This window comes from Cynocephalus volans, chromosome 7 (genome assembly GCF_027409185.1).
Source record: "Cynocephalus volans isolate mCynVol1 chromosome 7, mCynVol1.pri, whole genome shotgun sequence".
NCBI classification, from domain to species: Eukaryota; Metazoa; Chordata; class Mammalia; order Dermoptera; family Cynocephalidae; genus Cynocephalus; species Cynocephalus volans.
Genome location: NC_084466.1, coordinates 80447224 through 80473826, shown reverse-complemented (window position 1 = coordinate 80473826; position 26603 = coordinate 80447224). Strand labels below are relative to the sequence as shown.

General features: G+C 46.1%; 1 protein-coding gene across 3 annotated transcripts in view; it reads right to left on the bottom strand.

The window, feature by feature from the left end:
- The window catches only part of SLC7A1 (solute carrier family 7 member 1), a 73050-nt gene that overhangs the window by 8726 nt on the left and 37721 nt on the right, over nucleotides 1–26603 (bottom strand). For all 3 annotated transcript variants that reach the window (XM_063102318.1, XM_063102319.1, XM_063102320.1), the window contains 7 exons: nucleotides 16964–17347; nucleotides 13836–13994; nucleotides 11837–12011; nucleotides 5987–6108; nucleotides 5194–5416; nucleotides 4266–4405; nucleotides 1112–1214 (listed from right to left, as the gene is read on the bottom strand). In XM_063102318.1, coding sequence (XP_062958388.1) covers nucleotides 1112–1214; nucleotides 4266–4405; nucleotides 5194–5416; nucleotides 5987–6108; nucleotides 11837–12011; nucleotides 13836–13994; nucleotides 16964–17333 — 1292 coding nt within the window. In that variant the 5' untranslated portion in view covers nucleotides 17334–17347. The remainder of the gene's footprint in view (nucleotides 1–1111; nucleotides 1215–4265; nucleotides 4406–5193; nucleotides 5417–5986; nucleotides 6109–11836; nucleotides 12012–13835; nucleotides 13995–16963; nucleotides 17348–26603) is intronic.

Genomic DNA, 26603 nt, shown 5'->3' with positions numbered 1-26603 from the left:
GCTTTAAATAAGGTTACTTATCTTCCCACCCAGAATGAATGGAGCACAAATCTTTTCCACCTGCTTTGAAAAACAGTGCTTTACGAATTATTTTGCACATGACACTTCTAAGAGTGAGCATAAAGATACCTGAGCATTTTTGCACCGATTCATTTGTGTAACACTATTTAGTCAATTAAGAGAATGTTCTAGTGGTGAGCCCCTGAGAAGAAATGAGGGGTCCACAAACTAGTTTTACATGATTCTATACAGCCACTACTAAGGCTCAACCCAGGTTTTACATAAACTAGTTGCTGAGCACATTACAAATGAAATCAGTGGCCTTGAAAGTATAAATACTAGAAAAGAAATAGGAAGGCTCTTGCTGGGAGAACGGTGCTGTGTCTCCATGAGCCCATGTTCTCCTGATGACTGCTGCCGTGGGCCAACCTTGGAGCAGGGCCCTCTCCTTCCATAGCAAAGGAAAACTGGAGTCCAGGGATGCCCTTTGGGAGGGGTGCTGGGGCGGGTGAGAACACCAAGGCACCAAGCCACTTTGCCCAGAGCCGCTTTACCGCGACAATCCATAAGACTCGCCTGGCCCACACGAGACCAAAACAGCCAGCACCTAGAAAGTGTCCCTGGATGCCAACCTAGGCTGCTCCACGCCATATAATGGGATTCATTCCTCCAGCCACAGTGCACGAATGCTACAGACACATCACACCTAAGTTTCATAGGCTTTGGATTCTTCCAATTCTTACCAGGGCCAGCCCCCAGTCCTCTCTGTCCCAGGAACCCAGACCAAACTGCAATCATTACCCTAAGCCTTCAAACATTCTGATCCCAAGATCCAGACCCAACAGTGGGGCTGAGAACCTGTCCCTATCCTCCCACCATCTAGCCAGAAAAATGAGGGCATCTGACAGAAGGAGTGGGAGATCCCATGACTCAGTTCAAGGACAACCTCCTGACTAGGCCTCAACCACCAGATCCTGCCCTGTCCTCCGCAGTCCCAGTGGAGCTGTCATCAACCTAGAAGTTACACCATATAAATCATTAATGTGAACAGTTAAAAAGCTACCAGGTGCATCTGCATTTCTGCTATGGGACCCAGAAAAGCCATACATACCGTAAGACCAACACACAGGCAGCCACCAAAGAGTAAGCCAGGAGAGTGCCAATGGACATGAGGTCCACCAAGTCCTTCAGGTCAAAGAGGAAGGCCATCACAGCTGGGGAGGAGACAGACATCAGGACCTGTGCATGGCCTTCTGTACACACAGACAGCCAGAACCGCCACCCACCTGTGACCCAGCACATTTCAGGGCTACTGCTTTTACTCCCACCCCCCAGGCCTGGCCATTCCAGGGAAGGACAGCGCTTAAGGGGAAGACAAGCTCAGGATTAAATCACGTACACAGCCCTCGAGAAGGTAATGAAAACTAACATTTGTATAAAGAGTACTTTCATCCTCTTATAATCTCATGACAACTTTGCAAGCCAGCCCTACACTACAGATGAAGAAAATGAAGTTTACACAGGTTAGGAGACTTATCTAAGGTCATACAGCTCCTAAGTGGAACAGCCAGGATACAAACTAGGTTCTTGTGGCTCGGAGTCCAGTGTGTTGTCCTCTATACTGTGTTGACTCACAGACAGTTATGTGCATCCATCTAACCATTCATCACCCATCCATCATCCACCCATCCATCATCCATCCACCCATCTATCATCTACACACCCATCCATCCATCTATCCATCACCCATCTCACCCATCCATCATCCATCCATCCACACATCCATCACCCATGTATCATACACCCATCCATCATTTATCATCCATAATCCATCCATCCATTTACACACCCATCCATCCATCCATCACCCACCCATCCATCAATCATCCACGCCCATCCAACCATCCATCATCCATCCATCCATCCATTCATCATCTATTCATCCATCATCTGTCCATCGTCCATCATCCTTCCATCATCCATCTATCATCCATCCCATCCATTATCCACCCATCCATCCATGATCCACACTCATCCATCCACCTATCATCCATCCCATCCATCCATCATCCATCATCTGTCCATCATCCATCATCCATCCATCATCCGTCATCCATCATCTGTCCATCATCCATCATCTGTCCATCATCCATCATCCATCATCCATCCATTATCTACCCATCCATCCATCAATCATCCACATACCCATCCATCCATTCACCCACCATCTACACCCATTTATCCATCCATCAGTCCATCCAGTACTGATTGAGAATGTGCCAGTTACTGAGTTCTGTAACTAGAACAGATAAACACCACTGAACAGGGCAGAGCACAGTCCCTAGCCTCCCTGACAGTATCCTCCCAAGACACGGGCATCAGGAGACAACAGTGATAGAGAGGTAGGGGAGGGCAAGTCTGTTGCTCTGGGAGAACTCGCAGGGGCTCCTAACCCAGACAGGTGAGCAGGGAAAACACAGTTGTTCTCCACATGTGACATCATTTCACATGGAAGAAATGTGAAGAGTTGTTCCCACACAGCTCCGTCACCAAGCCCTACTCCCTTAAAAAGAATTAAACACACATGCTTATTTTAAGATGCTTTGTAATTTTTGTGAGAGTGTGTGTGTGTATTTATGTGGGTGTATATATCAAGTTTCCCGTTTAAAAAATAACTTGGCTAGATCTACTTTGGGATATTTTCAAATCATATGCAATCAACATAAGTTAAAACATAAACAAAAAACCTTTATTTTTCCACAAATATCTCTCAAGCTGCTCTACATCACTACAACTAAAACAAATTTAAATTGAGGATAAATAATAGGATTAAAGAGCAATGAGGGCCTCCTGGATGATCTGAACAGTATCCCACTACGCATGCCACGAACGCCTACGTCCCTACTCAAGAAACTTGAGACATCTCTTCCACGTGAGACGATGTTAGAAAACCAACTACCTATTTACCACTGCTGCCAAATGAAAAGAAAGAGTAAATCCTTGGTTTTGTGAATGGCATGTGCTTTATGGTCACTTGAAAGATTACAGTTTGATCTTCCTCTATTGGCACAGGAAAGAAATTAAGGCCAGTTTTTCATATGGTCAACTACTTGTAAACACTGAAAAACCATTTACTATTTCTAGTTCCTTAATCCTTTAAATACACTGGTCATAGTTTGACATATGGTGCCCCTCAAGCTGACCGCTGCAATCCTCTCAAGAGTGAAGAACTACACAGCAAACATGTTAAACAATAAAAAAATTAGCTTTCTGTTATTACATAATATTAATCCACAAAATTAAGCACATGTTGCTAAGGGCATAAACACTACTAAAGCTTAGTAATAATTCACTCATTTAAGATGGTCAAGTACCATTCAACAAGTTACTATGGTACAAATTGTGAGAGGTATGTGTCCTAATTTACCAAAAAGAGCACCACTCTACTCATTTCCTGGACAGGACTTGTCTGCTTTGGCATAAAAACAAACCAGAAATCAAGAGCCATCTCCTCACTTCCTGGGTGCGCACCCTCACGTCACCTCTCTCGGCCTCCACTCTATGTCTGTGTGGTGGACAATCCCTGCCTGTCAGGCTACAAAGTGCGGTCAGGAAAGGAGGAAGCACACGAAAGAAACAGCACACAGCAGCGTGCACATGAGCTTCCTTTCAGTTGTGCTTCCCTTCATCGGGGAACCCTGGACATCACACAGCTCACAGGGTGCTTTAGTCCACTTCATCTGACAAAATCGTCCTCTTGATGATGAACCTGATTTGATAAGATAAATCTCCTCTGGGTCTGCCATTATTTATAAACTTAGGAGCACCCTCGATATCCCCTGAGGAACAGGTCGCACATTTTATAAGGCACTGATTATAAGGGACATGCGTTTTCCAGAGAATTCATGAACTAGGATGCACAACCCTGGATTTCCAGGTACTAACAAGAAGTCTCACTCAGCCTGTTTATGCAAGATGTCAGCCTGCCAAAGTCTACTCAGGGAAATGTCCAGAAAAGGGGAAAGACGGATGGCTTGGAAGAAGCAGTGTGCGTTCTAAGTTATGTCCAATGACAGGATAATAAAAGAGTTCAAACTCTTCAAGAATCACGTCTTCTGTAAAACTGGCCTCTGCCTTTTGTCAAATGGGCTGTTATCTTGGAACCAGGTGCCAAGTATAAAAACTAAGTGTTACAAAGATGTCTCCCAGGGAATAATAACTCACTTGTTGAAATACTGGCATGTGAAATTAGTTCTGGTACTTACCAGCTATGGCACCAGAGGTTAATGTGGCGATTATTGGTGTTTTGGTCCTGTCATTGATTTTGGCCAAAAATTTAAATAGCAGTCCATCTTCAGCCATGGCATAGATCACTCGAGGCATGGGAAACATGGAACCTAAAAGACTAGATGGGGGGAAAAGGCAAAATGCATGAGTAAAACCAGCTTCTCAGGAATAAAGGCACCACACACAAGCACGCATGGTTTACCACCGAGGAGAGGGAGCCTGATCTTCTCACGAGAACAGCTATTCCTCCAAACCGTGTGAAACCCACAGCTAAGAGACTCAGCATTTAATAAGTCAACCCCAGAAAAAGCACATACTGTATGAATTAAGGTAAAGAATGGGGAACATCTAGCATAAACTAGCATGAAATCTAGTCGCAATCTTTATGGAAGGAAAGTTTTGTATTTGTTCCTGCAATTACTTCTAGCAGAATCAAACAGAAAATAAAAGCATCACTGCATTCATGTGGTTCGCTCTGTGGCAAATCAATATTTAGCAAATAGTTCCTAATTCACAGTCTAGCAAGAAATACCAGAGGCAGTGTTTTTCATTAAAAGGCACTTACTCCCTTTTTCAGAGTAATACCTGCTTTGCAGCCAAACTAAGGGCCAACACATGGTGTTCAAAGAGGGGGCCTAGTCCAGTGGTCAAAGTTGGGGACAGAGAGCCAGTCCCTTGCTAAGCAGATGGTGTTGAAAAGTGGGTCTCAGGTTCTTTGTGATGAAAATATCTTGGGGTAATTAACAGCAACAAGGGGGAAATACCACATAATCAGGGTTGGGGTACTGGTTCTACTTGGAGGGAAAAGAGGAATATTAGCAGCTAACAGGTGTGCCTGGCTTCCCGCAGCCTGCTAACAGGCCTCCTCCTTCCCAGGAGGTGCGGCAGCAGGAAGCCCTCTCTCACCTGGTGGACAGAGCGCAGAGGGAGCCCACAGCCACCGCGTACTTGGCGCCTTCCCACCCCACATGCTTGAAGGCATCGGGCAGGGGGCTGTCCTTGTCCAGGCAGAAGTACGGCATCATGAGCGTGAGGGCGGCAGACACCCCAAAGTACGCGATGAAGCAGATCAGGAGGGATGCCACAATCCCCATGGGGATGGCCTTCTGGGGGTTCTTGACTTCTTCTCCTGGAAACAGCAAGGGGTCATCCCAAGGAGGGCAAGACGCACCCACCCACCATGACTGACTACCCCACAGTGAGGCCCGGGGCTTCTGGGCTTCAGGAGTGGAGGGGTGGTCCTCTGTAACACACACCAGACAGCCTGAAGCCCTGGGATGGTGTTCTCAGCCTCTACGTCACGAGTTCAGCCAAGGAAGAGACTTGTTTCCTTTGGCAGAGAAAATCTGGGAAGCTCAATGGAGCCCGGCCTATTCCACCCACCAAGATAACAGTATTTTTAACAGCCTCGTTTCTCTCAGATGACGCACAGATTTGAAATCAGGCTGTAGCTTTGCTGTCATTATCCCATTCTAACTGCAGAACCGTGAGTCATGTTCACGATGGAGTTTCCTGTCTGGCACTGCCACGTGGGCAAGTGATAAGGGGAGGGGGAGATTAGCAGGAAGCTGCCAATCTACACGTTCCAACCACGTGCATGAGCAACTGTCGGGTGCCAGCAGGCAGGAAGACAATGAGCCCCGGGGAGGCTTCGTCCCACCTGTCTGCTGGGAGCAACAGCACCGGCTGGTGGGCCTACCTGTGGTGGCAATGCAGTCAAAGCCCACGAAGGCGTAGAAGCAGGTTGCTGCCCCCGACAGCACACCGGAGAATCCAAAGGGCATGAATCCACCAACTCCGAGTTTCCCTTCTTTTGTGTCACTGGAAGAAAGCCACGGTCAAAGATCACAACACCCGCTGCGCAGTCTGGTCCTGAAGAGAAGCAATGCCAGATGGCCACCTCCCACCCTGTTACACTGCCAGGCCCAGGGGCTGCGAGCCTTAGCCATGATCCTCGGGAGGCCGTCACCTGCCACGGCATTCTGACTCTGTGGGGGCAGACCTTGCCCTTTCCAGAGGCATGTTCTGCCTAATGACTTTGGCAGGCAGAAGCAGGGACTGTGACGCAGGGGTTCAACCAGGAAACAGGGAAGAAACCAACCACCAGCCAGGGGTGCTGAACCCACCCCAGGTCCTGTATTTACCAGCAGGTAAATACAAGTCTCAAAACAAACATTACCAGAGAAGCTAAGGTTAAGAAAAAAGTGAACTGCTTTCGTCAACAAAAGCATTGCTCAAGTGCCTGTGTGCACCTGGCACACACCCCAGGGCACCAGGACTACATGGCTTCTGCCTGGTGCAGGGACCCGGCCCAGCATGGCTCCAGCACACAGGCATGACTGCAAACCCCAGCAGTCCAAAAGAAGCCTGGCTCCCTAAATATTCAGAAAACAGCCCCAACAAATCTGACACAGTGACTAGACACTGTGGCCAGGTTCAGAACAGCACTCTGGCCCCTTCAGGGCCCTGTCCATGGCCCTCCGAACTCCTGCTCCCTGCCACCCGGAGACTGGACCTGTCTGTCTCCCCCATACATTCCCTTCAATTTGCTGGGGGTGCACCACACAGTCTGTCCAGGTGGCTTTCCTGGCCACTGTTGTCTGATTATGAGGCACGCTGTCCCTGCCCATCACCAGGTCACCTTAGGGTTCTGCTGCCACCTAAAAAGCAGCCCAACTCTTTCTAGTCCAAGAAGGGCGGCCCCTGTTCCTCCCCCACCTTCCACTCCTTAGTCGGCAGCAGGGTCCAGAGCCCCAAAAGGTGATCACCACCCCCTTCAGCCCCCCCCAGCTGGACAGGACATTCCTGCCCCCACCCCAGCAGGAGAAGAGGAGCCACACAGGACATTCCAATCCTATAAACACTGACTTTCTTAAGGCTGTATTAGCAGCCAATTGATGAAATTTGCCTTCAATGGGATTTATCAACTGGCTAATAAAAGAAACAGTTTGGACCCAACTATTTTCTAATGTGGATTAAGCCTTGACTGATTCCTAGGGGATAATCACATCTCTCAGTTATCAAAACCGCCACCAAGATACTAGAACTATATATATGAAGTAGGTGTGTGTAAACGTGGGGTCCACTGTGGCTCAGGAAGTCGCTGTATGAGGGAAACCCAGAAATGCGTAAGTGACGGATGTAGGAAAAATTATTACCCAGCAAGAGTTTATTTTGTTATCTTGAAGCATAACAGCCAGAACGAATCAGTGAGCAGGCCACAGGGCCTGGGGACCGCGTGGAGCTGTGGCCTCCTCGCCCAGGGCAGCCCGGCCTCCCAGGCCCCTGGGACCAGCTGTCCGCTCCCACCACGCACACAAGTCAGCCCAAGAACGTGGAACTCCTGGTGAGCAGACTTCTACTAGACAGTGGCCTAGGCTTAGAACAAAATAGGTAACAACCAAGTGGCTCTGGAGGGGGGTGAAGAGACCGAAGGAGGGGAACAGGAGAGTGAAAATGTCTTTTGTGGGGTCTCCTGACAGGCCTCCCGACTCCTGACACAACTAGGTGTTTGCTGACACCCTGGGCTGGGTCCTACCTGGGTCCCCCGTCACTGCCAGGACAACAGATGGGTGGGGAGGCCTCCAGATGCCCACTGGAGCATCAAGCTATAGAAATGGCCACAAATAGAAATAAATGAATGTCATCATTGATGGGTTTGCTTGAAGTGACCACGAGGCAGAAGCACGCGGAAAGGTTTCGAGAATTTTGTTTCAGGGGAAAAGGAAAGTGCTAGGAACTGCCTCTATCACTAAACCCCAGAACGACGTGGGACTCAAAGAAGGGAATGAGGTACTGGAACGTGCCTGTGTCACACAGACAGGGCAAGCACAGGTAACAAAAACAGCATGGGAGAGAGGAAAGCAAGGGGCTGTGGGTGACTAGCAGGGGAGGGCATCCCACAGGCTCCTCAGGACTGTAACGGGCAGTGACCAACAGCCCTCACAACTGATGTCACCTGAGTGACAGGCAAAGGCGTCCACTTCTGGAGCTGGGAGCAGACTGTGATAACTGCCGTGCCTGCCTCAAACTCCATCACTACACACCGACACGAGGAAGACCCAGGTGCTGGGCGAGGTGAGGGACTGATATATAAAAATCTACAGGGCATGCTAATAAGCGAAAAAAAATGCAAAGTGCAGAAAAATGTGTATAGAATGCCACCTTTTGTGTGAGAAAGGGAGACATAAAATGCATCTATATATGTGTGTATGTATATATATGCACGTTTGTGTTTATATAAAGAAAAGCAGGAAGCTGAAACACACACACACAAATAATAAAAATGATTATACATGGGGACGGGAGGTGGGGGAGATGAAGAAAGGGGTGGGAACAAGATTTCTCAATGTCAACTACTGCAATGTCATGACATAGGAGCCATGGGAACATACTACCTGCTCAAAACCTTAAATTCAACTTTTAAGAAAGGTTTGGGTGTTCCTGATCCCAGTGGCGGGATATCAATATAAAGTAACCAGAGAATCCGTTCTAGACAGTCTCAATCCATTTTTTAAAAACATTGTGAAATGTTTTAAAAAACATTTAGAAATTTTTTAAAAAGTCTCTTTAGATATAATCGATAATGAACCTGCTACAGGCACATGGTGGCTGTGCCACTCATCATCTAGTGGCTCACAGGTGAAGGAAAGGGGGACTGTCCAAGGCTACAACCTGGTCAACGTCGCCTCGTGACAAAGCAAAGTGAAACCCAGGTCCCAGTTCAGTGCTCTGTCCCCTGCAGTCTGGGTGACCAGCCCTTTTTCATCCCACTCAGCTGGTCACTTAGAAGTCACCAAAGACAATGACCGGCAAAGTAAGGGAGGCTGGGCCCAGGCCAGGGCAGGGGTGCCTCCCATTGTGCCCTCTTCCCACCACATTAGCAGCAAACATACTTTATTGGGACTCCAAACGTAACTTCCACCTGCCATCCTAAAATAAACTGTTAGTTGCCCCCAAAAGCCACAAGCCCCTGTGCTTCTACACAGTAATGGAACCCTTAACTATTCGAGCTGGACACAAACCCACTAAGAATCAAGACTGTGTGTCTCCCCGTGTCTCTAGCTATGAGGTGTAGCCATTCGACTATGTTCTGATGAAGGAGATTTAAGCAGACATGGCACACACTCTCCTGGCAAATGTCTGGGGGTGAAGGGAGAGAGGATGATCTCTAGTTTTTCCTTTTCCTTCCTGCTAGGTGGAGCAGGATCAGCCGTCTTGGGCCCTGGAATGACCTGGGAATATGGGCCATGGAAAAAGCCACTAGAAGGAAGGACTGGATTCCTAGCCCAGTGACAAGATACACTGGACTGACCACCTCTAGATGTTAGCTGAAGAGAACTAAACCCTTATCTTGTTGAAGCCAATGTTATTTTTGGGTTTCCATCCTAACTAACCAACACCATCCAACAAAACTTCCTCGACAGGCCTCCACGCTGTGTTGATGCTACACTGTCACCACATCTACAGGGCACGAGAAGAAAGCCAGAGACAGCCCTCGTCAAGGCAGCGAGGAAGCAGCCAGTCTGGAGGACGATGCTTCAACCCCAGACCAACAGACAGACTGACTCACAGGCTCCAAGCAGCCTTCCCGGCCAGCCAGAGACAGCACATCACAAAATCACAAACCCACGGCGCTCAAAGCGGCCGCCAGATTCACACACGCCGCAGCTCTTCCACAGTATAGGGTCTGGTTGGGAGACGCCCTACTAATTCAGAGAGACAAGCAACTTCGTGCCAAGACCATGTGGCTGTTGTCAGAAACACAAATCTACAGTTGGCTAAAAAAAGAAAGGAGCTCAGAGACTGCGATCAGGTGAAAGCGCCAGCTCTGCTCCAGTCCTCTTACAGTGGCTGCTCCCTGCAACCCCCACAGCAGTGTCACCAGTCTGGGGGCTGGGCCCTCGCAACGAGGCTGACAGATGTAACTGAAGGCCCCCCCATGACCAACAGGCCAGGGCGACAGATGCTGCTTTGTCCGGGAGGCCGGTGCAGTCATCACCAGGGCACCTCATGTGAGGACGGCCAGTCGAGATCAATACTGTCACTGGCACAATCTCTTCATAAAAATAATTAAATGCAATCTCTACCGGCAGCCAGGAGACAAGAGGTGTCCTCTATATTTCACTCCTGAACTGCAAATAGTAACCAGGAAAATAAGCTCTCAAAGTTTTCAGTCTACATTACTTCAAAGCATATTTTGAATTGGTTTTACTCCACTCTGAATTAATAGGCACCAATAAATGTGGCAAAAATATGGCTCTGGAATGCTTGGGAATGATATACCAAAAGCCCTCATTTCTCTGTAATAGAGTTTAGGAAAGGAAGGCCATTTTTATTTGTACTGTTAACCACACAACATTTGTGTCAGTTTTCTGGTTGTGTTCTGGCTGTCAACTAGCCACGCATCAGTGCCTGTCCACTGATCAGACCACTGGAGCATGTGGCTGGGCCCCAGCCCTCAACCACCTTGGCATGTGAGACTGCTACGACTCCTAACATGGGGCGGCCTTTCTCAGCCTCCCTTGCAGCTAGACGTGGATGTCTGCCAACGGGATGAGGCAGAAGGGGTGTGTGTCTTCTGGCCTGTCCTCAAAAGCCCTGGGCACACTCTCCTCCATGCTCTCCCCTTTCTGGGAGGGTGGGTCATGCCTGTGCCCACCGCCCAGCTCTGACCAGGCAGACAAGGATGTCGCCTGTGGTGGCCGAGCTGGCTGCTCACTTCAGGACCTGCAATGTCACTCTGAAGGCACTGCATCCTAGGAGGGTATCTCTATCACAGAAGTTTAGCTTTTAGCCTTAATGAAAATAGAATTCACAGACAAAATATAATGCCCCACTCTTCATCCAGGGATCCTAAGATTCACCTGAAAATATGACAAAAAAGATATATTATAGTTGTTTGGCCTTGTTTCTGAGAGTCAAGCTTGTCACTGAGGGCTCACTGTGTGGCCTGAGAAAGCACAGGCTCAAGCTGGCCATCCCCTCTGGCTCTGGTTGTCCTTAGCCAGAGAGTAATGGGCCACTGCTGGTCAGGGCTTAACCAGCAAAAGTCAAGTGTGGCAGAGATCATTGTAATCACATTTCAATACTTTAGTAATTCTGAAAACCTCTGATAAAAGCACCACATATTTCTTCTTCCTCTATGTTATTAATACTATAGAAAGGCATTTAAAAGTAAAGAGGCATTGCAGAGAAAATCTTTTCTGAAAACAAAATTCGGAGGTTGGTCATGAAACAGAAATGGAGGGAAGAGTTTGACGACGATCCTGAACTATGCACAGTATGAAATTAGAGCAATGACTTTGTTTTCCTGAATGTCATTCTTGTCATACCAGGTTCTGTCCAGTTCTAGGGGATAAGCCTTGACACAAACTCTGAACATACAAAATACCTTCAGCTGCTTCACTACAAAAAACATAATGAAACATAAAAATTAACAAAAGAAATTCAAAGTATATAACTGTCCTGCCAGTTACATCTCCAAATATGTGTATATGCTGTTAAATACCAAATATGGAGAATTGTCACATGCCAACAGACAACTCACTTGTTCAAGCAGAGATGGCCAGATGTATTCCAGAAATCCTTCTCCGTGAGCTGCCAGTTTTTAATCGATCCTTTCACAAATCCTGACACCATGATGAAGCCCAGGACCAGAACGTTGACACAAGTAAATATTTTGTTGACCATGGCAGACTCTTTTACACCAAGAGTTAAAAGTCCTGAAAAAGTACACAAACAGAAAACAGTGTTAACCACGTACCAGGTAAGTCCTTCCAGGGACAGGAACAGGGACGAGGATGAGAAGGTGACTGGAGAAGAAGCAAAGTGGCACTGAACCTCTGAGAACCTCTGTGAGCCTCTGGGAATGAGAGAGTTCATGATCTTTCTAGGATCGGGGATATAAATAACCAAAGTCTGTGCGGTGTTCATGAGCTATCGGAGTCGGCCTTCAGATCCCCTTGGGAACTGAGGGCACTGCCCAAGGACCAAAGGCCTGCAGAGACGAGCGACACGATGGCCAGCCCCCCACAGACAGCAAGCCCCTCACAGACGGGAGTTCCTCGACCCACGTACCACGCTGCCCCGTCTCCAGAAAAGGCCATAACTGGGAAACAACTTTCTGCAGCAAATCCAGGAGGAGACAATTTGCTCAGATTCTTTGTAGAATGAGAGTTTTTCGGAGGAGGAAATCATTCAGATTTACTTTGGGATGTTAGTAATATGATCAGAAACAATTACGTGTGGTTTTGGAACCACTAATACATATGTTTCCTCCTTGGACTATGCATATAAAATAATGTCTAAGCTCGTCTAGCTCTAGCTCGCAAACTAACTTAAAAAAAAATAATAAAAAATAAAAGACGCAAGTGATGAAGATGCAGAGGAACCTCTGACAGCACTATCTTTGCAGCCACAGGACCACCTTAGGGGGAAGATGCCATTTGGGGGCTTCCATGGTTAAAACTCTCCGCCGGGCAAGAAGAGGCATGAAAAGGGGCCTAGAAACCCTCTACCATCACTTATGACTCGAGACTACTGCCCTGCCATGGACGCGTTTTATACATTTTAAAATAAAAACTGCTGCGTTTATTAGATTAAATTCTGAAATACAGATGTTAGAAGAGAATTGAGTAATTAATCAATGGGGGACACGTCAGCACACTCCAGTATATTTTTTCCTTTAGCATCCCGCCCTCTCGTGTTTATTAAAATGAAAATCTCACTAATACAAACTTATTTTCGGATACATGTTTCTGCCAGCTGGACCAGAAATACTGCTGAGACTGGCCTGCATGAAATTATTTCAATTATCTGGTGTGCAAAATAAGGCATGTTGTTTTTAAAATACATTCAAGATTTTCTAAACTCAGATGAGACTTTATCAGCCTTCAGCTTCATGTTTATATACTAAATGTCCTACAGACTAAAACTCTCCATCCTCGTGGCAGTCACAGACAAATGCCACTAACAGGAAGCTGCCATCCTCTGTGTTCAAGCAGTACCTGGAATTTAAAAATTCTGTAACCACGACTTTGTTGTGAAACTTAATTATTTAAAGGGCGTTTTGTTGGTTGTTAGGTGTATAACTGTTGAGGCGCCTTTAGACACCTCAGGCACACATTTGTGTTCCAGACGTTGCTAACTCCTCCACATTTTCCTGGTCCATGAATAACAACTTTCTTTTCCCAATGGTCATCCACTGAGTCAAAACAATTTTTATTCCTAGGTCACTTGTACGAAAAGACTGCAGTGTTCATAGAATCTTATTCCACAAACAGTTATACTAAACTCCTGAGATTCTCTTTTAATTAAATGGCACACAACTCAACGGTTATTAAATAGGCCAACCCTTTGTGAATCTATAAGCCTTTAAGACAGGGACAAATAAACAAAGATGGCTGCATGCATTACAAAAACAAAAAAAGAAAAAAAATGGGGGAAGGGTTAAAGAGAAAAGAAAAGAAAGGAAGAAAGAAACTGAACAGAACCCTGTCACAGAACCTCTATGCTCCAACCTGATCTTGTTTTCCATGTGACTTTACCTGTTAAGATGATAATTATAATCACAGCAAATATGTCAGGGTTTTCGGCCAGCACCCCGGGGGCATTCAGAGCCATGTGTGTCCGTGAAAACTCCCCGATGGGTTTGCCTATCAGCTCGTCAAACGTGGCGCTCCAGGCTCTTGCTACACTTGAAGTACCTGCCACAAAACACACGCACCAGATGCGAGGAAAACAGTTAACAGCTTATTTGTCATCGGGCTAGATGTTTTCCGCTTCCACACAGGGATCACAGACAACACTGAAATCTTGCAGCAGCTCCAGACCACAGTAGAGGCTAAGCCAGAAGTGAGGGCAGCTAGCGTTTGAAGTGGAAACCATGAAAAGGCTTCTAGGGCCTGGAAAGAAATGCATTTTAATGTCACAACCCAATACGCATACATACACTATGCGTTTCAAATATATATATATCCGAATAAAAAATTTTACAAAACAATAGTCACCTTACAACCTGAGGGGCACTCTGACAGCATTTACTCAATTCTACCTATTTTATTTCATTAAAAAAAAATGCTGGCGACATCTCATGAAATTGATTTCAGAGTGCACTCCTAGGGTACAGTTGGCAGTCTGGAGAAATATTGCTTAGGAAGCCCCATTTCCAAGACCCTCCTGGCAGCACATCTGATGGGCACATGCACCCCGAGAACACTGTTCTTCCAGCAAGAAGAGGGGTCCAAGAAGATCCAAGAAGGGGGGGACCCCCACCTCAGGGACAAAGCCACCTGCTCAGCTCAGAGGCGTCGGCCACCTCTGCCACTTTATGCTTCAGCCCAGGCTTGCACCACCTGCCTCAGAGTCCAGTCATCCCCAGAGGGCAGGACCACAGACAAAGCCCAGTCTTCCTCATTCCCCCCTTGCCCACAGTCCCCAGCCTCAAGGAACACAGACAGAGGTAGCACCCAAAATGCCAACAAAACATGGCTGCTCTCTTTATCTCTCATTTAATTCTGAAGATGTCACTGCTTTTCCAGTGGTGTTTCTCAGGAAACATCACTAAAATTCCAATATTTGCGTATAGCATTTTCCTTTATTTTCAAAGGGGACCTTGCCAGTGACTATGGTCTGAATTATCCACAGTATTTTGCCAGAGTGATCTGCACAGAGATTTAATATTGTTGTTTGGTCTCATGCTAAGTATTTTTCCAACAATGCAAAAATTTCACCACATTCTCATCCTGACTTAGCCAACCTATTACGAATTCTGTCCATCAAGGCTACAACCCAATGAAGCAAAATGGTCTGTTTCCCCCATGGGATTGGGCTCCCATACCTGTCCTGCTGGAGGCGAGGGGCTACCCCACACCTTTCTTCCCAGCCTACCTCCTCCTAATTTCTGAATCATGCCTTATAAAAAAAATGCTGGAAAAACTGCCCTTCCCCAGTAGCTATGGCTGAGAATAAATTTCCGTAATACATGCATGAATCTTACACAAGCAAATAGCACTCTGGCAAAGACTCTTTTATTCGTTGGTCTAGAAGCAGCAAGCCCTTCATGCTCAGTGCTTTGTTTTATACCCATGTAAATCCACTGGAAAAATAACAGTCCATTTAAAATAGATAGCTACATTCCCACTGAGAGACTTCAGCGTATGAGAGCCATTTGTGGTTACAAGTGTTGAGGTTGCATTGAAAAAAAAAAAATTATGAATTTTATTTTAGAACTTAGAAGAGTAAGCTAGGTTGGCTCTCAGCAGATATTTCAGCTGCTCTAAAGAAAGTGAGCCAGAGTGTGGGCCCTCTGCCAGCAGGCCTGACAAAGGGATGGTGGCCTCCACACAGGGATAAGGCCACAAGGAGCCCAGGGCCATGCACACCCCAATAGGTGGCACACAAGACCACGGGCCAGGTCCCAGTGGAGGTGGACACAGAAGTGAGCTGCGACCCACATGGCCCAACTTCCCATCTCTTATTGCTTTTTGCTAATATTACCAAAGAGCTTGGTTAAAAATAAACTGAATCTTTAGTGTCCATTTGTATTTCTGCTTTTGTGAAGTGGCCATTCATATCCTTTGCTTATTCCTACATTCAGGTGTTTGTCTCTTCTAAGTTGGTGTGCTCAGCTTCACTTGTAATCAAAAGATAAATGATATAAACAGAAGCAAAACATTCTTACCTACCAAACTGAGATTTTATATTTTTGGTTACCTTGTTTCTTGGGTGGTATGTTTAATGCTAATGCCCAGTGTTGAAGCTTCAGGCAGGAAGGAGAATCACAGTCAACAAAGGCCTTAGAAATAAACAGACCCGTTAACCTAGATAGTCTGCTTCTTAGTTTTAAGGAAAAAAAATCATGGCTATGTCCAAAGACAAACTAATTAACTGTTTATTACAACAACGCAACTGGAAACAATCTAAATATCCAAAACGGACATCTAATAAATTACACTGTGTATATAAATATATATAATGACATGTAACTATTAGCAATATTACTATGGAAAAATAGCTAATGATATGAGAAACGTTTACTATATATTGTTTTAAAGAGATATACTGTACAAAAATGTATGTGTAAATTCACAAAAGTATTAACAATATTATATCCCTAAACAGTAAACTCTTACGGACAGAGACAGTTTTATTCCCCCACTGATTCCCTATTGTCCAGCATAATGCCCGGCACACAGCAGGTGCTCAATAAATATCTGATAGACGAATGAATGGACAAATACAAGAATTAGTTTCTCCAGGTTGTCAGGTTGGGTATTTGTACTTTCTTCTTTATGCTTTTCTGTATTTCCCAAATTTTTCTCTATTGGTGATGACGTATTTATTCTAGCAATTAGGAAAAAAATACTAAAAGAAACTACTTTTTTAACTAATTAGAACCATCCTATTAATTCTATGTACCTCATGTGAACAGGAATGGCGTCCTTGTTGGCCTGGCTTGGTCCCCCCCACAAGGGCACAGAGCAGTGGAAACCTGGTCACTAGTGATACCCACAGGCTGCATAACCTTTCATAAAAGGAAAGGGAAACATTTCCAACAGTTAAGCTAGAAGGTAGCTCCTGTGGAGGGGCCAGACTCAGTCTATGTGGGGGGACGCTTGGAGGAGGGAAGAGGAGGGTGGCAGAGGGTATGAGCTGCAGGCCTACTGGGACCTACCGATGATGTAGGAGAGGATTAAGTTCCAGCCAGTGATGAAGGCCCAGAGCTCCCCCACGGTCACGTAGCTGTAGAGGTAGGCCGAGCCCGTCTTTGGGACCCGAGCACCAAACTCGCCATAGCACAGGCCAGCCAGCACCGAGGCCAGCGCAGCAATCAGAAAGGAGATGACAATGGCAGGGCCCGCATCCTCACGGGCCACAGCTCCAGCCAGGACGTAGACACCAGCACCCAGCGTGCTGCCCACCCCAAGGGCCACCAGGTCAAAAGTGTTCAGGCAGCGGGACAGCCGGCTCTCCTCCCGGCTGCAGTCCACCACCTTCCGCCGCAGCATCTGGCGACCGACGCTGAGTAGCACTTTGCACCCCATCTTGCTGAGTCGATCTGTCGGAAAAGAGCACAGGGGTCGCGTCACTGCCGCTCATTCCGCCCACTCACCTCATCTCACCGCAGTATCGAAACACGAACAACGACCAGGTCCTTTATAACGACTCTCTACTAACATGTTTGAATTAATAAGGTTCCAATTGAACTCCACCATCGCTTGTCAGGAGAACACGTGGCTTCCCTAGTCTCAGGTCTCAAGAGCATGTACAGAAACATCCCAGGAGGCCAGAACCCCCAGCTGACTTTACTGTGAGGTCTCTGAGCGTCCGCATTGATTTAAGCTCCTCTTAACTGGACAGAAATGAGGTAGTATAGGAAACACGAATTAATGGCACTGTTCCTACCCTCAGTAATCACATAACTTACCAAGGAAAACAAGATGTTATTCCAAGTATGCTTTAATGAAAGGAAAACCAAACCATATCTTAATTTAATTATTAAAACTCGGAGGCCCCGAACAGCAATGACAGTGCTTTCTAGATCTTTCTAGGATTCTCTGAGGATGAGGAGCAAGTTGTTTCCATTTTTAAGTTAACACAGAGTTAGGTCCAGAGCAGAAAAATGTTGAGTATTACAAATGAGGGTTTTCGTAACTGTTACTGCTCCAGAAAGCACTTTTCTTCTGGGCCAAAATGCTAACCCAACGTGCTGAAACACTCCTGAGTACTTATCAAGAGAGGGACGTGTTCATTCACACCCTGGCTCGGGCATCCGCCGTCACAAGGAGCACACCCCGCGAGTGCCCAGGATGCCTCACAAGCCAGGGAACCTTGAGACTGCCTCCCTGTGACGTCCGGGCCCACCCTGCCCAGGCGGGCAGGCACTATTGGCAATTCCTTGGCCATATGGGCCAGCGGCCACTCTCGAGGAGGTAGAGCTGCACTCCCACTCCAGAAGGGTGGGCTCTGCAGAGAGACGCCCTTCCAGAGGGCATGCGGGGAGAGAAACTCTGTAGTGAAGAAGCCCGAATACCTTGGCCAGGAGATCCAGGCCCCAACAACAGTAACAAGCCACGCTGATCGCTGACACGATGAGCAGGCACTTCACCTCTATGGGCTTCCTCCCCAAATCCATAACCCCAGGCTAGTCACGGGAAAAACCATCAGACAGATCAGAGCCAAGGAACATTCTGCAAAATGCCTGACCAGCACTGCCCAACTCACCAAAAACCAGGGAAGTCTGAGAAACTGTCAGAGCCAAGAGGAGCCTGAGGAGGGTGGCCACTAAATGTCATGTGGAATCTCATCTGGGATTCCAGAACAGAAAAGGGACATCACAGGAAAACTAAGGATATATGAATAAAGTATGGACTTTAGTTAACTAACGTATCAGTACTGGCTCATTAGTTGCAACTAATGTACCACACCAATGCAGACACATGTTAGTACCAGCAACAACAGTGAGCGAATGTGGGAAGTCTCTGTGCTACCTTCACGATTTTTCTGTAAATCTAAAACTATTTTAAAACAAAGAGTTTCTTTTATTTAATTTATCCATATACAATGCAGTTGATTTTCAAGTTCCTTTACCAATTCCTCCTTTCCCTCCCTCCTCCCTCCCCCCATCAACATCATATCTGTTTAATTGTCTTAACAAGTTCAATGAATTGTTGTGATTGTTGTGTCTTCTTCCCTCCCCCTGCTGCTTCTTTGTTTGTATATTTACTTATTTATTTTTATTAGCTCCCACAAATAAGTGAGAACATGCAGTATTTCTCTTTCTGTGTCTGGCTTATTTCACTTAATATAATTTTCTCTAAGTCCATCCATGTTGCTGTAAATGGTAGTATTTCATTCTTTCTTACAGCAGAGTAGTATTTCATTGTGTAAATGTACCACATTTTCCTTATCCACTCTTCCTTTGATGGGCATTTAGGCTGGTCAGAGTTTCTTTTAAAAAAAAAACCAACGTATGCAGAGACAAGCTGTCATCATGACTTCTGGCTACTGAGGTACAAAAAAATACCACTGATTTTTCATCTTGATCAATTAGTATTTATTGACCTAACTTAGCTGCAATTAAGTCACTAGAAAACAAAAGTCTCGATGGAGATCACAAGTCTAGAAAAGTCTGTGCCTAACCAACTTAAAACACCTCTCTGCCTGCCCACACCTTTGCTCTCTCTGCAACTGGGTGCAGGGCCATCAGGGACCCCACCTGGGCCTCAGGGCTCAGGTCCCCTCTGCCTTGGTCACATCACTGGCTGGTTCCAGGTCACGGAGGAACTGGGGGTGGTCCCTTTTGTATTTTATCTGACCAGCCAAGAGAAAAGAAAAATCTCAAGACTCATAAAAATTTTTGGTTAGAATGGGGATTTAAAATCATCTGATCCCATCTCTTGTTATATAGATAAAGAAAAATAACTCAGACAGTCAAGTGTCAATCCAGGTCAGGAGCTCCAAAGCACAGTGGCTGAGCCCCCTCTGGGGTGCATGTGGCATTGCAGGAGGGACGGAAATGACATCCTGGCATAGCAAGGCGGGGGCCAAGTGGGGAAGAGACAAGGAGGAGGTGAGGAGGAGGCTGTCTGGGGAACGGCAGGCAAGTGGGCTGCGGAGCAAACAGGAGGAGGACAGGCACAGAGGTCCATGCTCCCCGTGTGTTTTCAGCCCCACTCTGGCCTGTTCCTGACAACTCCCAGGCCAAGAGCAGGTTCTGAGGGTTTCAGCAGGGCAGCAAGGCCCGGGAGCAGCAGGGTTCCCCGCCAGTTGAGACAGGCTTCCTGTGTGGCCTGACGGGAGGGCAAAAGGTGCTGAGGACAGATGCTGGGCCCAGGGGCAAGTTGTCGTCCACTGCCTTTTTCTTTTTTCTTCCTTACAGGATCTCACCTGACATATTCAAGTCAAATTGTAAACCACGACAAGTGAGAAGCAGCAGCATCTCAACCCAACCCTCAGCAGAAAGGCTGTGCTAGGGATATGCCCAGATTGCCGGGGGTGGGGTGGGGGTGACTTCTCAGTATCACCTGTGGGGACAGGGGTAGCTTAAGTAGACAGGAGCCTGAGGGAAGCGGGCGGGAAAGCCCACGTTGCTTGCACTGTTCCCAATTTGGATGGTAAATGTGGCTGAGGGATGCCTTCGGAGACAGAGCCTGCCTGCTCCCGTCCTCCCCAAGATGTAGTTTGGGGTTCATAGTGAGCAAGTTCGCGCCTCAAAACACCAAAAGCCAAGTGCATGGCTACCACAGTGCTACTCAGTCATGTTCTTTCCTAGGCTTCCCAGAGCCAAGTAACCTAAGAGCCAGGAAGGTGAGGAGTCATCCCTCTGCCTCCCTCGTCCTGGGCTCTTGGGAGGCTGCTCCACAGTTCGCATCCTTCAGTGACAACGTGCTATTGTCCTCAGCAGAACCATAGCTGCAAGGGCGATTGAACCGGGATTCCTGGCAAGGGGCACATTGGAGCCAGACACAACCAGGAATAGATTTCTGAGCTCCTTAAAATGGAAGGTGAATGTGAATGCAGCAACCTCACATTAGGACAGAACGACCCACCTGGACGTGCACAGAAGCTAAGTGTACATGAACACATGCACCTGTGTCATCACCAGCATGGGACGGCTCCCACTAGCCGACTGACTTATGTTGGCGCTTCAGCACCACCTTCAAAACGAAGGGTCAGGTTATTAAACGCTATAAATTTACATAAAGACAGTGGTTTTCATTCATAATGTGGAAAGGCAATTCTGTGCGGAGGTGACAGTGACTACGCAGACTCAGTTCCTGGCCTGTTCCTCCCTCACCACAGTTTTACCTTGGTTACTTCTTGAGTATTGCTAGATCTGCAGAAAGGCAAACTCAATTCCTTTGGAAGACACTGGAACAAAAATGCAGCCTGTTGCTGCTGAAAGGCTTAGAGCGGATAGCCAGGAGAACAGGTCTCAAGTTAGGTGTTCATTTCTACTTCCCAGGGTAGAGGAAAATGAGATGCTCACTAATCACGCATTGGTTTTATTTTAAGAGATATCCCTTCTGTCCCCCTGGAAGTACTGCAAAAACCTGTTCTCCAAATGGCAGCACCCGTCAGTCAGCACTTTGTACACACCACATCACCACTGACACTCACGCTCACACTCCAAAGCTGGTCACTGAACCAGCGGTGAGACTAAAGAAGCTGCTCTGCTCAAAACCAGCCTGACCGTTCCAATCCCGGCAGTGTCAGGTTGATAGACACTTCCCGCTGTTGGGTTTACACAGGAAGCGGCCAGCCAGAATGCTTCGAAAGCATTATCTGGAAATCAGGTTACCCTTTCTTGCGGGGAGGAATTTGTACCATGGTCCACACCTACTTTTGTTAGAGGTTTTGACAGGACTCTTGCAACACCAAGAGTCTCAGATCTGTCTTACTCCCTCAACATCTGTTATTAAAGAACAGCCACCTCAGGTGATACTCTCTTAGAAAAGCAAGGAAAATCTGTCCCGGAAATTCTAACTCCAAGTTCTATTCTAGTAATTGCTACCTAAGAAAAGGAGTAAAATGATCCAGTGGTCAGGATTTCAGAGATAAACGTGGATCACTAATTCTATCACTGAAAAAGTACAATTTAATGTCTTAGGGGAGGGTGGTCAGAAGCAGGCTGTTATACTATAGTCATAAAAGGCATCCTTTGAAGGAAATCTTCATACTGAACTACTTGGTATTACTAAGTCAATGCTTTTAACTTTTCCTTTCAGTGGTCTTCAGAATGTCCTAGGCCCCAAATGACCTTCTTCACCAGGCGCCTGGTGGGAGCCATCTAGAGTAAAATCATTCCAATAGGAGACAGACCAGGGTCTACACTTGTGCCAGGCTAAAGAATCTACATTTTGCTAGTGTGGTAGTATTACGGGAAACCACTGATGGGTGGGCACAGGCAGCCAGATTATTTCAGCTTCCCTAAAGTAGGAGCGCTGGCCAACCTCTTGGCTGAAGTGTGGGCGGTTGCCCGGGTATCCCTGGAGGGCTCCAGAATGAGGATGTCACAGCTTTAACAGGAGGATGCAGGATTCTCACAACTGAGGGATTTGCAAGCTGAAGTGGTAGAAAGGGTCCAAAACAGAGCATCCTAGGATGCTGACCATTGTGGGAGAAACAGGGTCAATGACAGGGGAAAACCTGTATAGAAGGAAATGATTTCAATGCAGGCGTCACTTCCCTCAGATGTCAGGAGACAGAACTGAACAAGGTCTCAAGAAGGAGCAGTCGTGGTCACTTAGGCAGAAAGAGACAAAGGACAAAAAGAGAAAGTGACAGTGGTCAGTGCCTAAGACCATCAAAGGACAGGTAACAGCCGACCTAACGTGGATTCATTTAAGCTCCCTGGAGAATTTAGGTATTTATAAGTCATTAGGTACTTCACACAGAAGGTTTAGAGAGAATAAAACACAGCATAAGTATTGGGGGCCACTGGCAATTTGGGGTGGGGATCAGACAGGAGGAAACTCAGCAGGCTTAATATATACCAAAGGGGAAATCCTTATTCATAAAAATCCAATTCGCACACAATATATAAGATATTGATAAAGAAAGGACACTGTTATTAAGAAACTCATGGGGAACATGTTCACAAATGCTGAATAAAATTTAATTAAAAATCATTCTGGATGTTAACAAGATGTCACTAAGTGGAAAAAATAGGGGGAAAAACTCTCCCTGTCTAATAGTTGGGAAAATTATTCATAATTTTTTTTATGAATAACAGTAAAATATGACAAATTAAGAAATATTCATGATACGTTAACAGAAAAATACTACAAAGGTATATATTATTGAACAAAATACATATGTACTTTTTAAAGGCCAGATCAAAAGTACATTAAAATATTAATTTTTTTATTCCTTATCTTCTTAATACTTTTTAAAATTCTGTTTTACATTTATCAACAGAAAAACACACACAATCTTTCCAAAATCATTCTGCACTGAACAAGGCATGTTCACCTGCAGGGAGTACAGGCAGAGAATGGTCTCCATAATCATGTCCGTAAGAATACTAAATCAAAGAACCAAAAGTAAGGCAATGAGGTGGGGATGGGAAGGAAACAACGCGTTGAAGAGTCCCAGTCATACTGAGATGCTCTCAATGGGCTTCTAGAAGGCTCTGCCTATGGTGAAATAGGGCTTTCGACCCTGGACTCTTTTAAAGCCTCAGGGTCTATGTCTGGTTGACCCAGGCATCCAGGAACATGCTGAGGATGTAACTAAATTCCACCCAAAGTTACTTATCCCACACCTGCTATGTGCAAAGCACTATGACAGCCAAGGTCCAAAGTTTAAGAAAAATACACACATCCCTAGCCCTGACCCTCAGAAAGCACAAAGTGTCAGGGTGGGGAGGGGATGTGGACATAATGGCTCCAGGAGCTCAACCGGTAGAATGATGGGGTCCAGGGAGGAGTGTGGAACCAAGAAAAGGCTCAACTGTCCAACTCAAAGGCCATACTTTCATGGGGGAAAAAAAAAGGTGACATTTCATCAAGAACAAAGACACAAAGCCACTAGGTCCATCTGGTCACATCTTTACTTGAAGTTGGAAGCCTCAGTTAGAGAGACACTTCATGCTTTTCTAAATCCACCAGCTGCAGGTAATGTGACTTCTTGAGCTTGGCACAAATGGGCAGAGGACACAGTGACGGCTGGACCATGTGGTGCCCTTGGGTCCTTCTGGACTCAGTGACTGTAACGGCCTTGGCCATAATCAGAAAGCCCCAGGAGCCTCGCCTCCCTGCACCCCGCTTCTTCTTTCTGATTCAACAGGAGCCGATTGCAGAAAACTCCCAGAGACCTCAGGTCCAGTGAACAACAAGGTTTACCACCTGCCACTCTAAGTCCTAACAGAAAAAGGGGTGCGGAAGGAGGCAGGAATCAGAGGTTCTGTGGAATGAGGCCATGGGGGTCAGCTTCAGGTGCATGCCACCTGTCTGCACAACGGCTTCCAGGCACCGGGGAGGATGCCAACCAGCCAAAAAACAGCCACCCACAGAGCTCCCAATGCAGGGATTGTGAAGACCACAAGCACAGCCTCAGCCTCTCAGGGGGCAAGAAGCACTAGGGAGCAGGGAACCGTGAGCAGTGCTGGACTCTCACACTCATACCTCGCAGAGTCTCAAACAAACAACCTACAGGGCAGAAGCTGACTATGCTGCAGCATGAGAGCAGCCAGCAACATCGTTCAAGTGCGAATCTGTTGCCAAAATGGTATGCCGTCAGTAACCTGTTTGCAACAGTTTTAATGTCATGGGACAACGCCAAGTCCAAAAGAACATAATATAATCTCCGTGAGTACGTGTGGATGTGTGTGTGGGTGTAAAATACCAAATATCAGCCAAGATTATCTTTCAGACTATGGGTGCATTTTTGCTGTTATTTTCTTCTTTTCTATTTATTTGACCTCTTGTCTGTAATGAAATGTCTTGCTTTTTAAGTCAGAAGACACTAGTAATAACTAAAAACAGCTAACATCTTGGGGCCCCAGACAAATGAAATGTTCTTTAAATAATTTATTTAATCTTCACACCACCTTATTGAGTAGGTAATACCTTGCATGCTAGAGATGAGACCAGGCTTGTTCACAACTCAGTAATTCTCAACCCTGGCAACATAAAAAAGGGGAAGTGGGAGAACTATTAAGTACCTCTTTACAAAAACTGGACAAAAACAGTTAAAACTTAAGCTATCGGGATGTGAGTGAAGAAAACTTCTGTGTCGGGAGGGATTTACCATCTTTACTTGGGAGGGCCATGTCCTTGGGAGGGCCATGTCCTCGGAAGAGATGCCCTAGCCCTGTGTGTGGCAATGCACTACGACAAAAACATGGACTATCTTCCCGATAGCATTCCTCTGACACTTGCCTTTTAATCATACTCACTCTGGCAGTGTGTAAAGAAAACATCAGTCTACAAACTCACTGGACAGGTCCAAAGGGACAGTCCCCACTGCCTCCCAAGCGTGATGTCAATCAGCCAGAACTAACCAGGGACCTGGTCCTAGGGAGAAAGAGCTTGCGTAAAATAGCTTTATATCAACTGTGCGGCCCAACGTCACTCGGGCCGTGAAAACAGTTACAGAGTTGGCTCCTCACAGGTCAAGATGGGAAAAAAAAACATTTTAACTAAAGCTCCTCTAAGATTAAAACACTGGTGTTTTAATTCTCTGGGCCTTTATGGTATCCTAAAAGGCAGATACATTAGAGTTGTCTTTGGCTCCTTCTAGAAATGTTCTCTTTCAAAAAGCACAAGGAGAACTAGCATCAGCAACAAAAGTAAGGGCAGAGGATTCCATGCAAAAATAATTTAATTTTCACTCAACATCCACAGACTGATGTTTTCCCACCCATGAACTCATTTACTCACTCAACAAACCTTTAACAAACCCATGCAATTCACTGATTAATACACAGGCCTGGGAACACGTTACTTCCCAAATTCCTGGAAACTTTCACTCCTCGTGCAGTCTTCCCACCATCACAGGCAACTTCGTGAAAAAACTTGGAATTCCTAGATAATTCACTGGTTCAAAAGTAGACAAAGAAAAGAAGCTGTGAAAAGTCAGGGACAGCCATAGCAACTGGCCCTGAGAATAGACTCCCAGTGAGCTGGGGCCTGCGAGAAGCAGCCAACATTATACTTCACCAGATCCACACCAGACACGTACACTATTTCCTTTAATCCTCACAAGAAACCAGTAATGTAGCAATTGTGGGTCCTCTTGTAAGAGAGTGGAGTTTAGATGGCAGATTATTTCCTGCAGTCACATAACTTACAAGAAGTGGAGCCAGGATCTGAACCTTGGTTACCGAATTCCAGAAGCCCTGTTCTGTGACAGATGCCAAAGTGCCTCCACTTTGACCACGCTCATTCTTTCTGCTGCTCAAGAATTCTTATTTTATTTGTCACCTTGTCTGAAATCCTACAAATAATAAATTCACCTGGGTTAAGTGACAACCTCTTCTTGAATACGAATACCTCTTTATTTGGGACTGAGGAAAAGTTAGTAATTTTGTGCGCAGGACCTAAAGTTTTGGAAAGCATACAGATAGCAGAGGCTTTGAAAAGGTATGTAGAGAAAAGATGGATTAAATATTATACTGGAGATATTAAATCCCTGATAAAAGGAAGGAAAAAGTGTCAAAACAGCATGTATAGTATCTCTTAAAAAAAATAACACAAACATAAGTTTATACAAATAGGGGAGGAGGTCTGAGACAGCTGTCTCTGGCAGAAGGAGATTCGGGGCGTCTTTTGTTTTCTGCATTTTGACAATCCTTTTCTATGATGAGT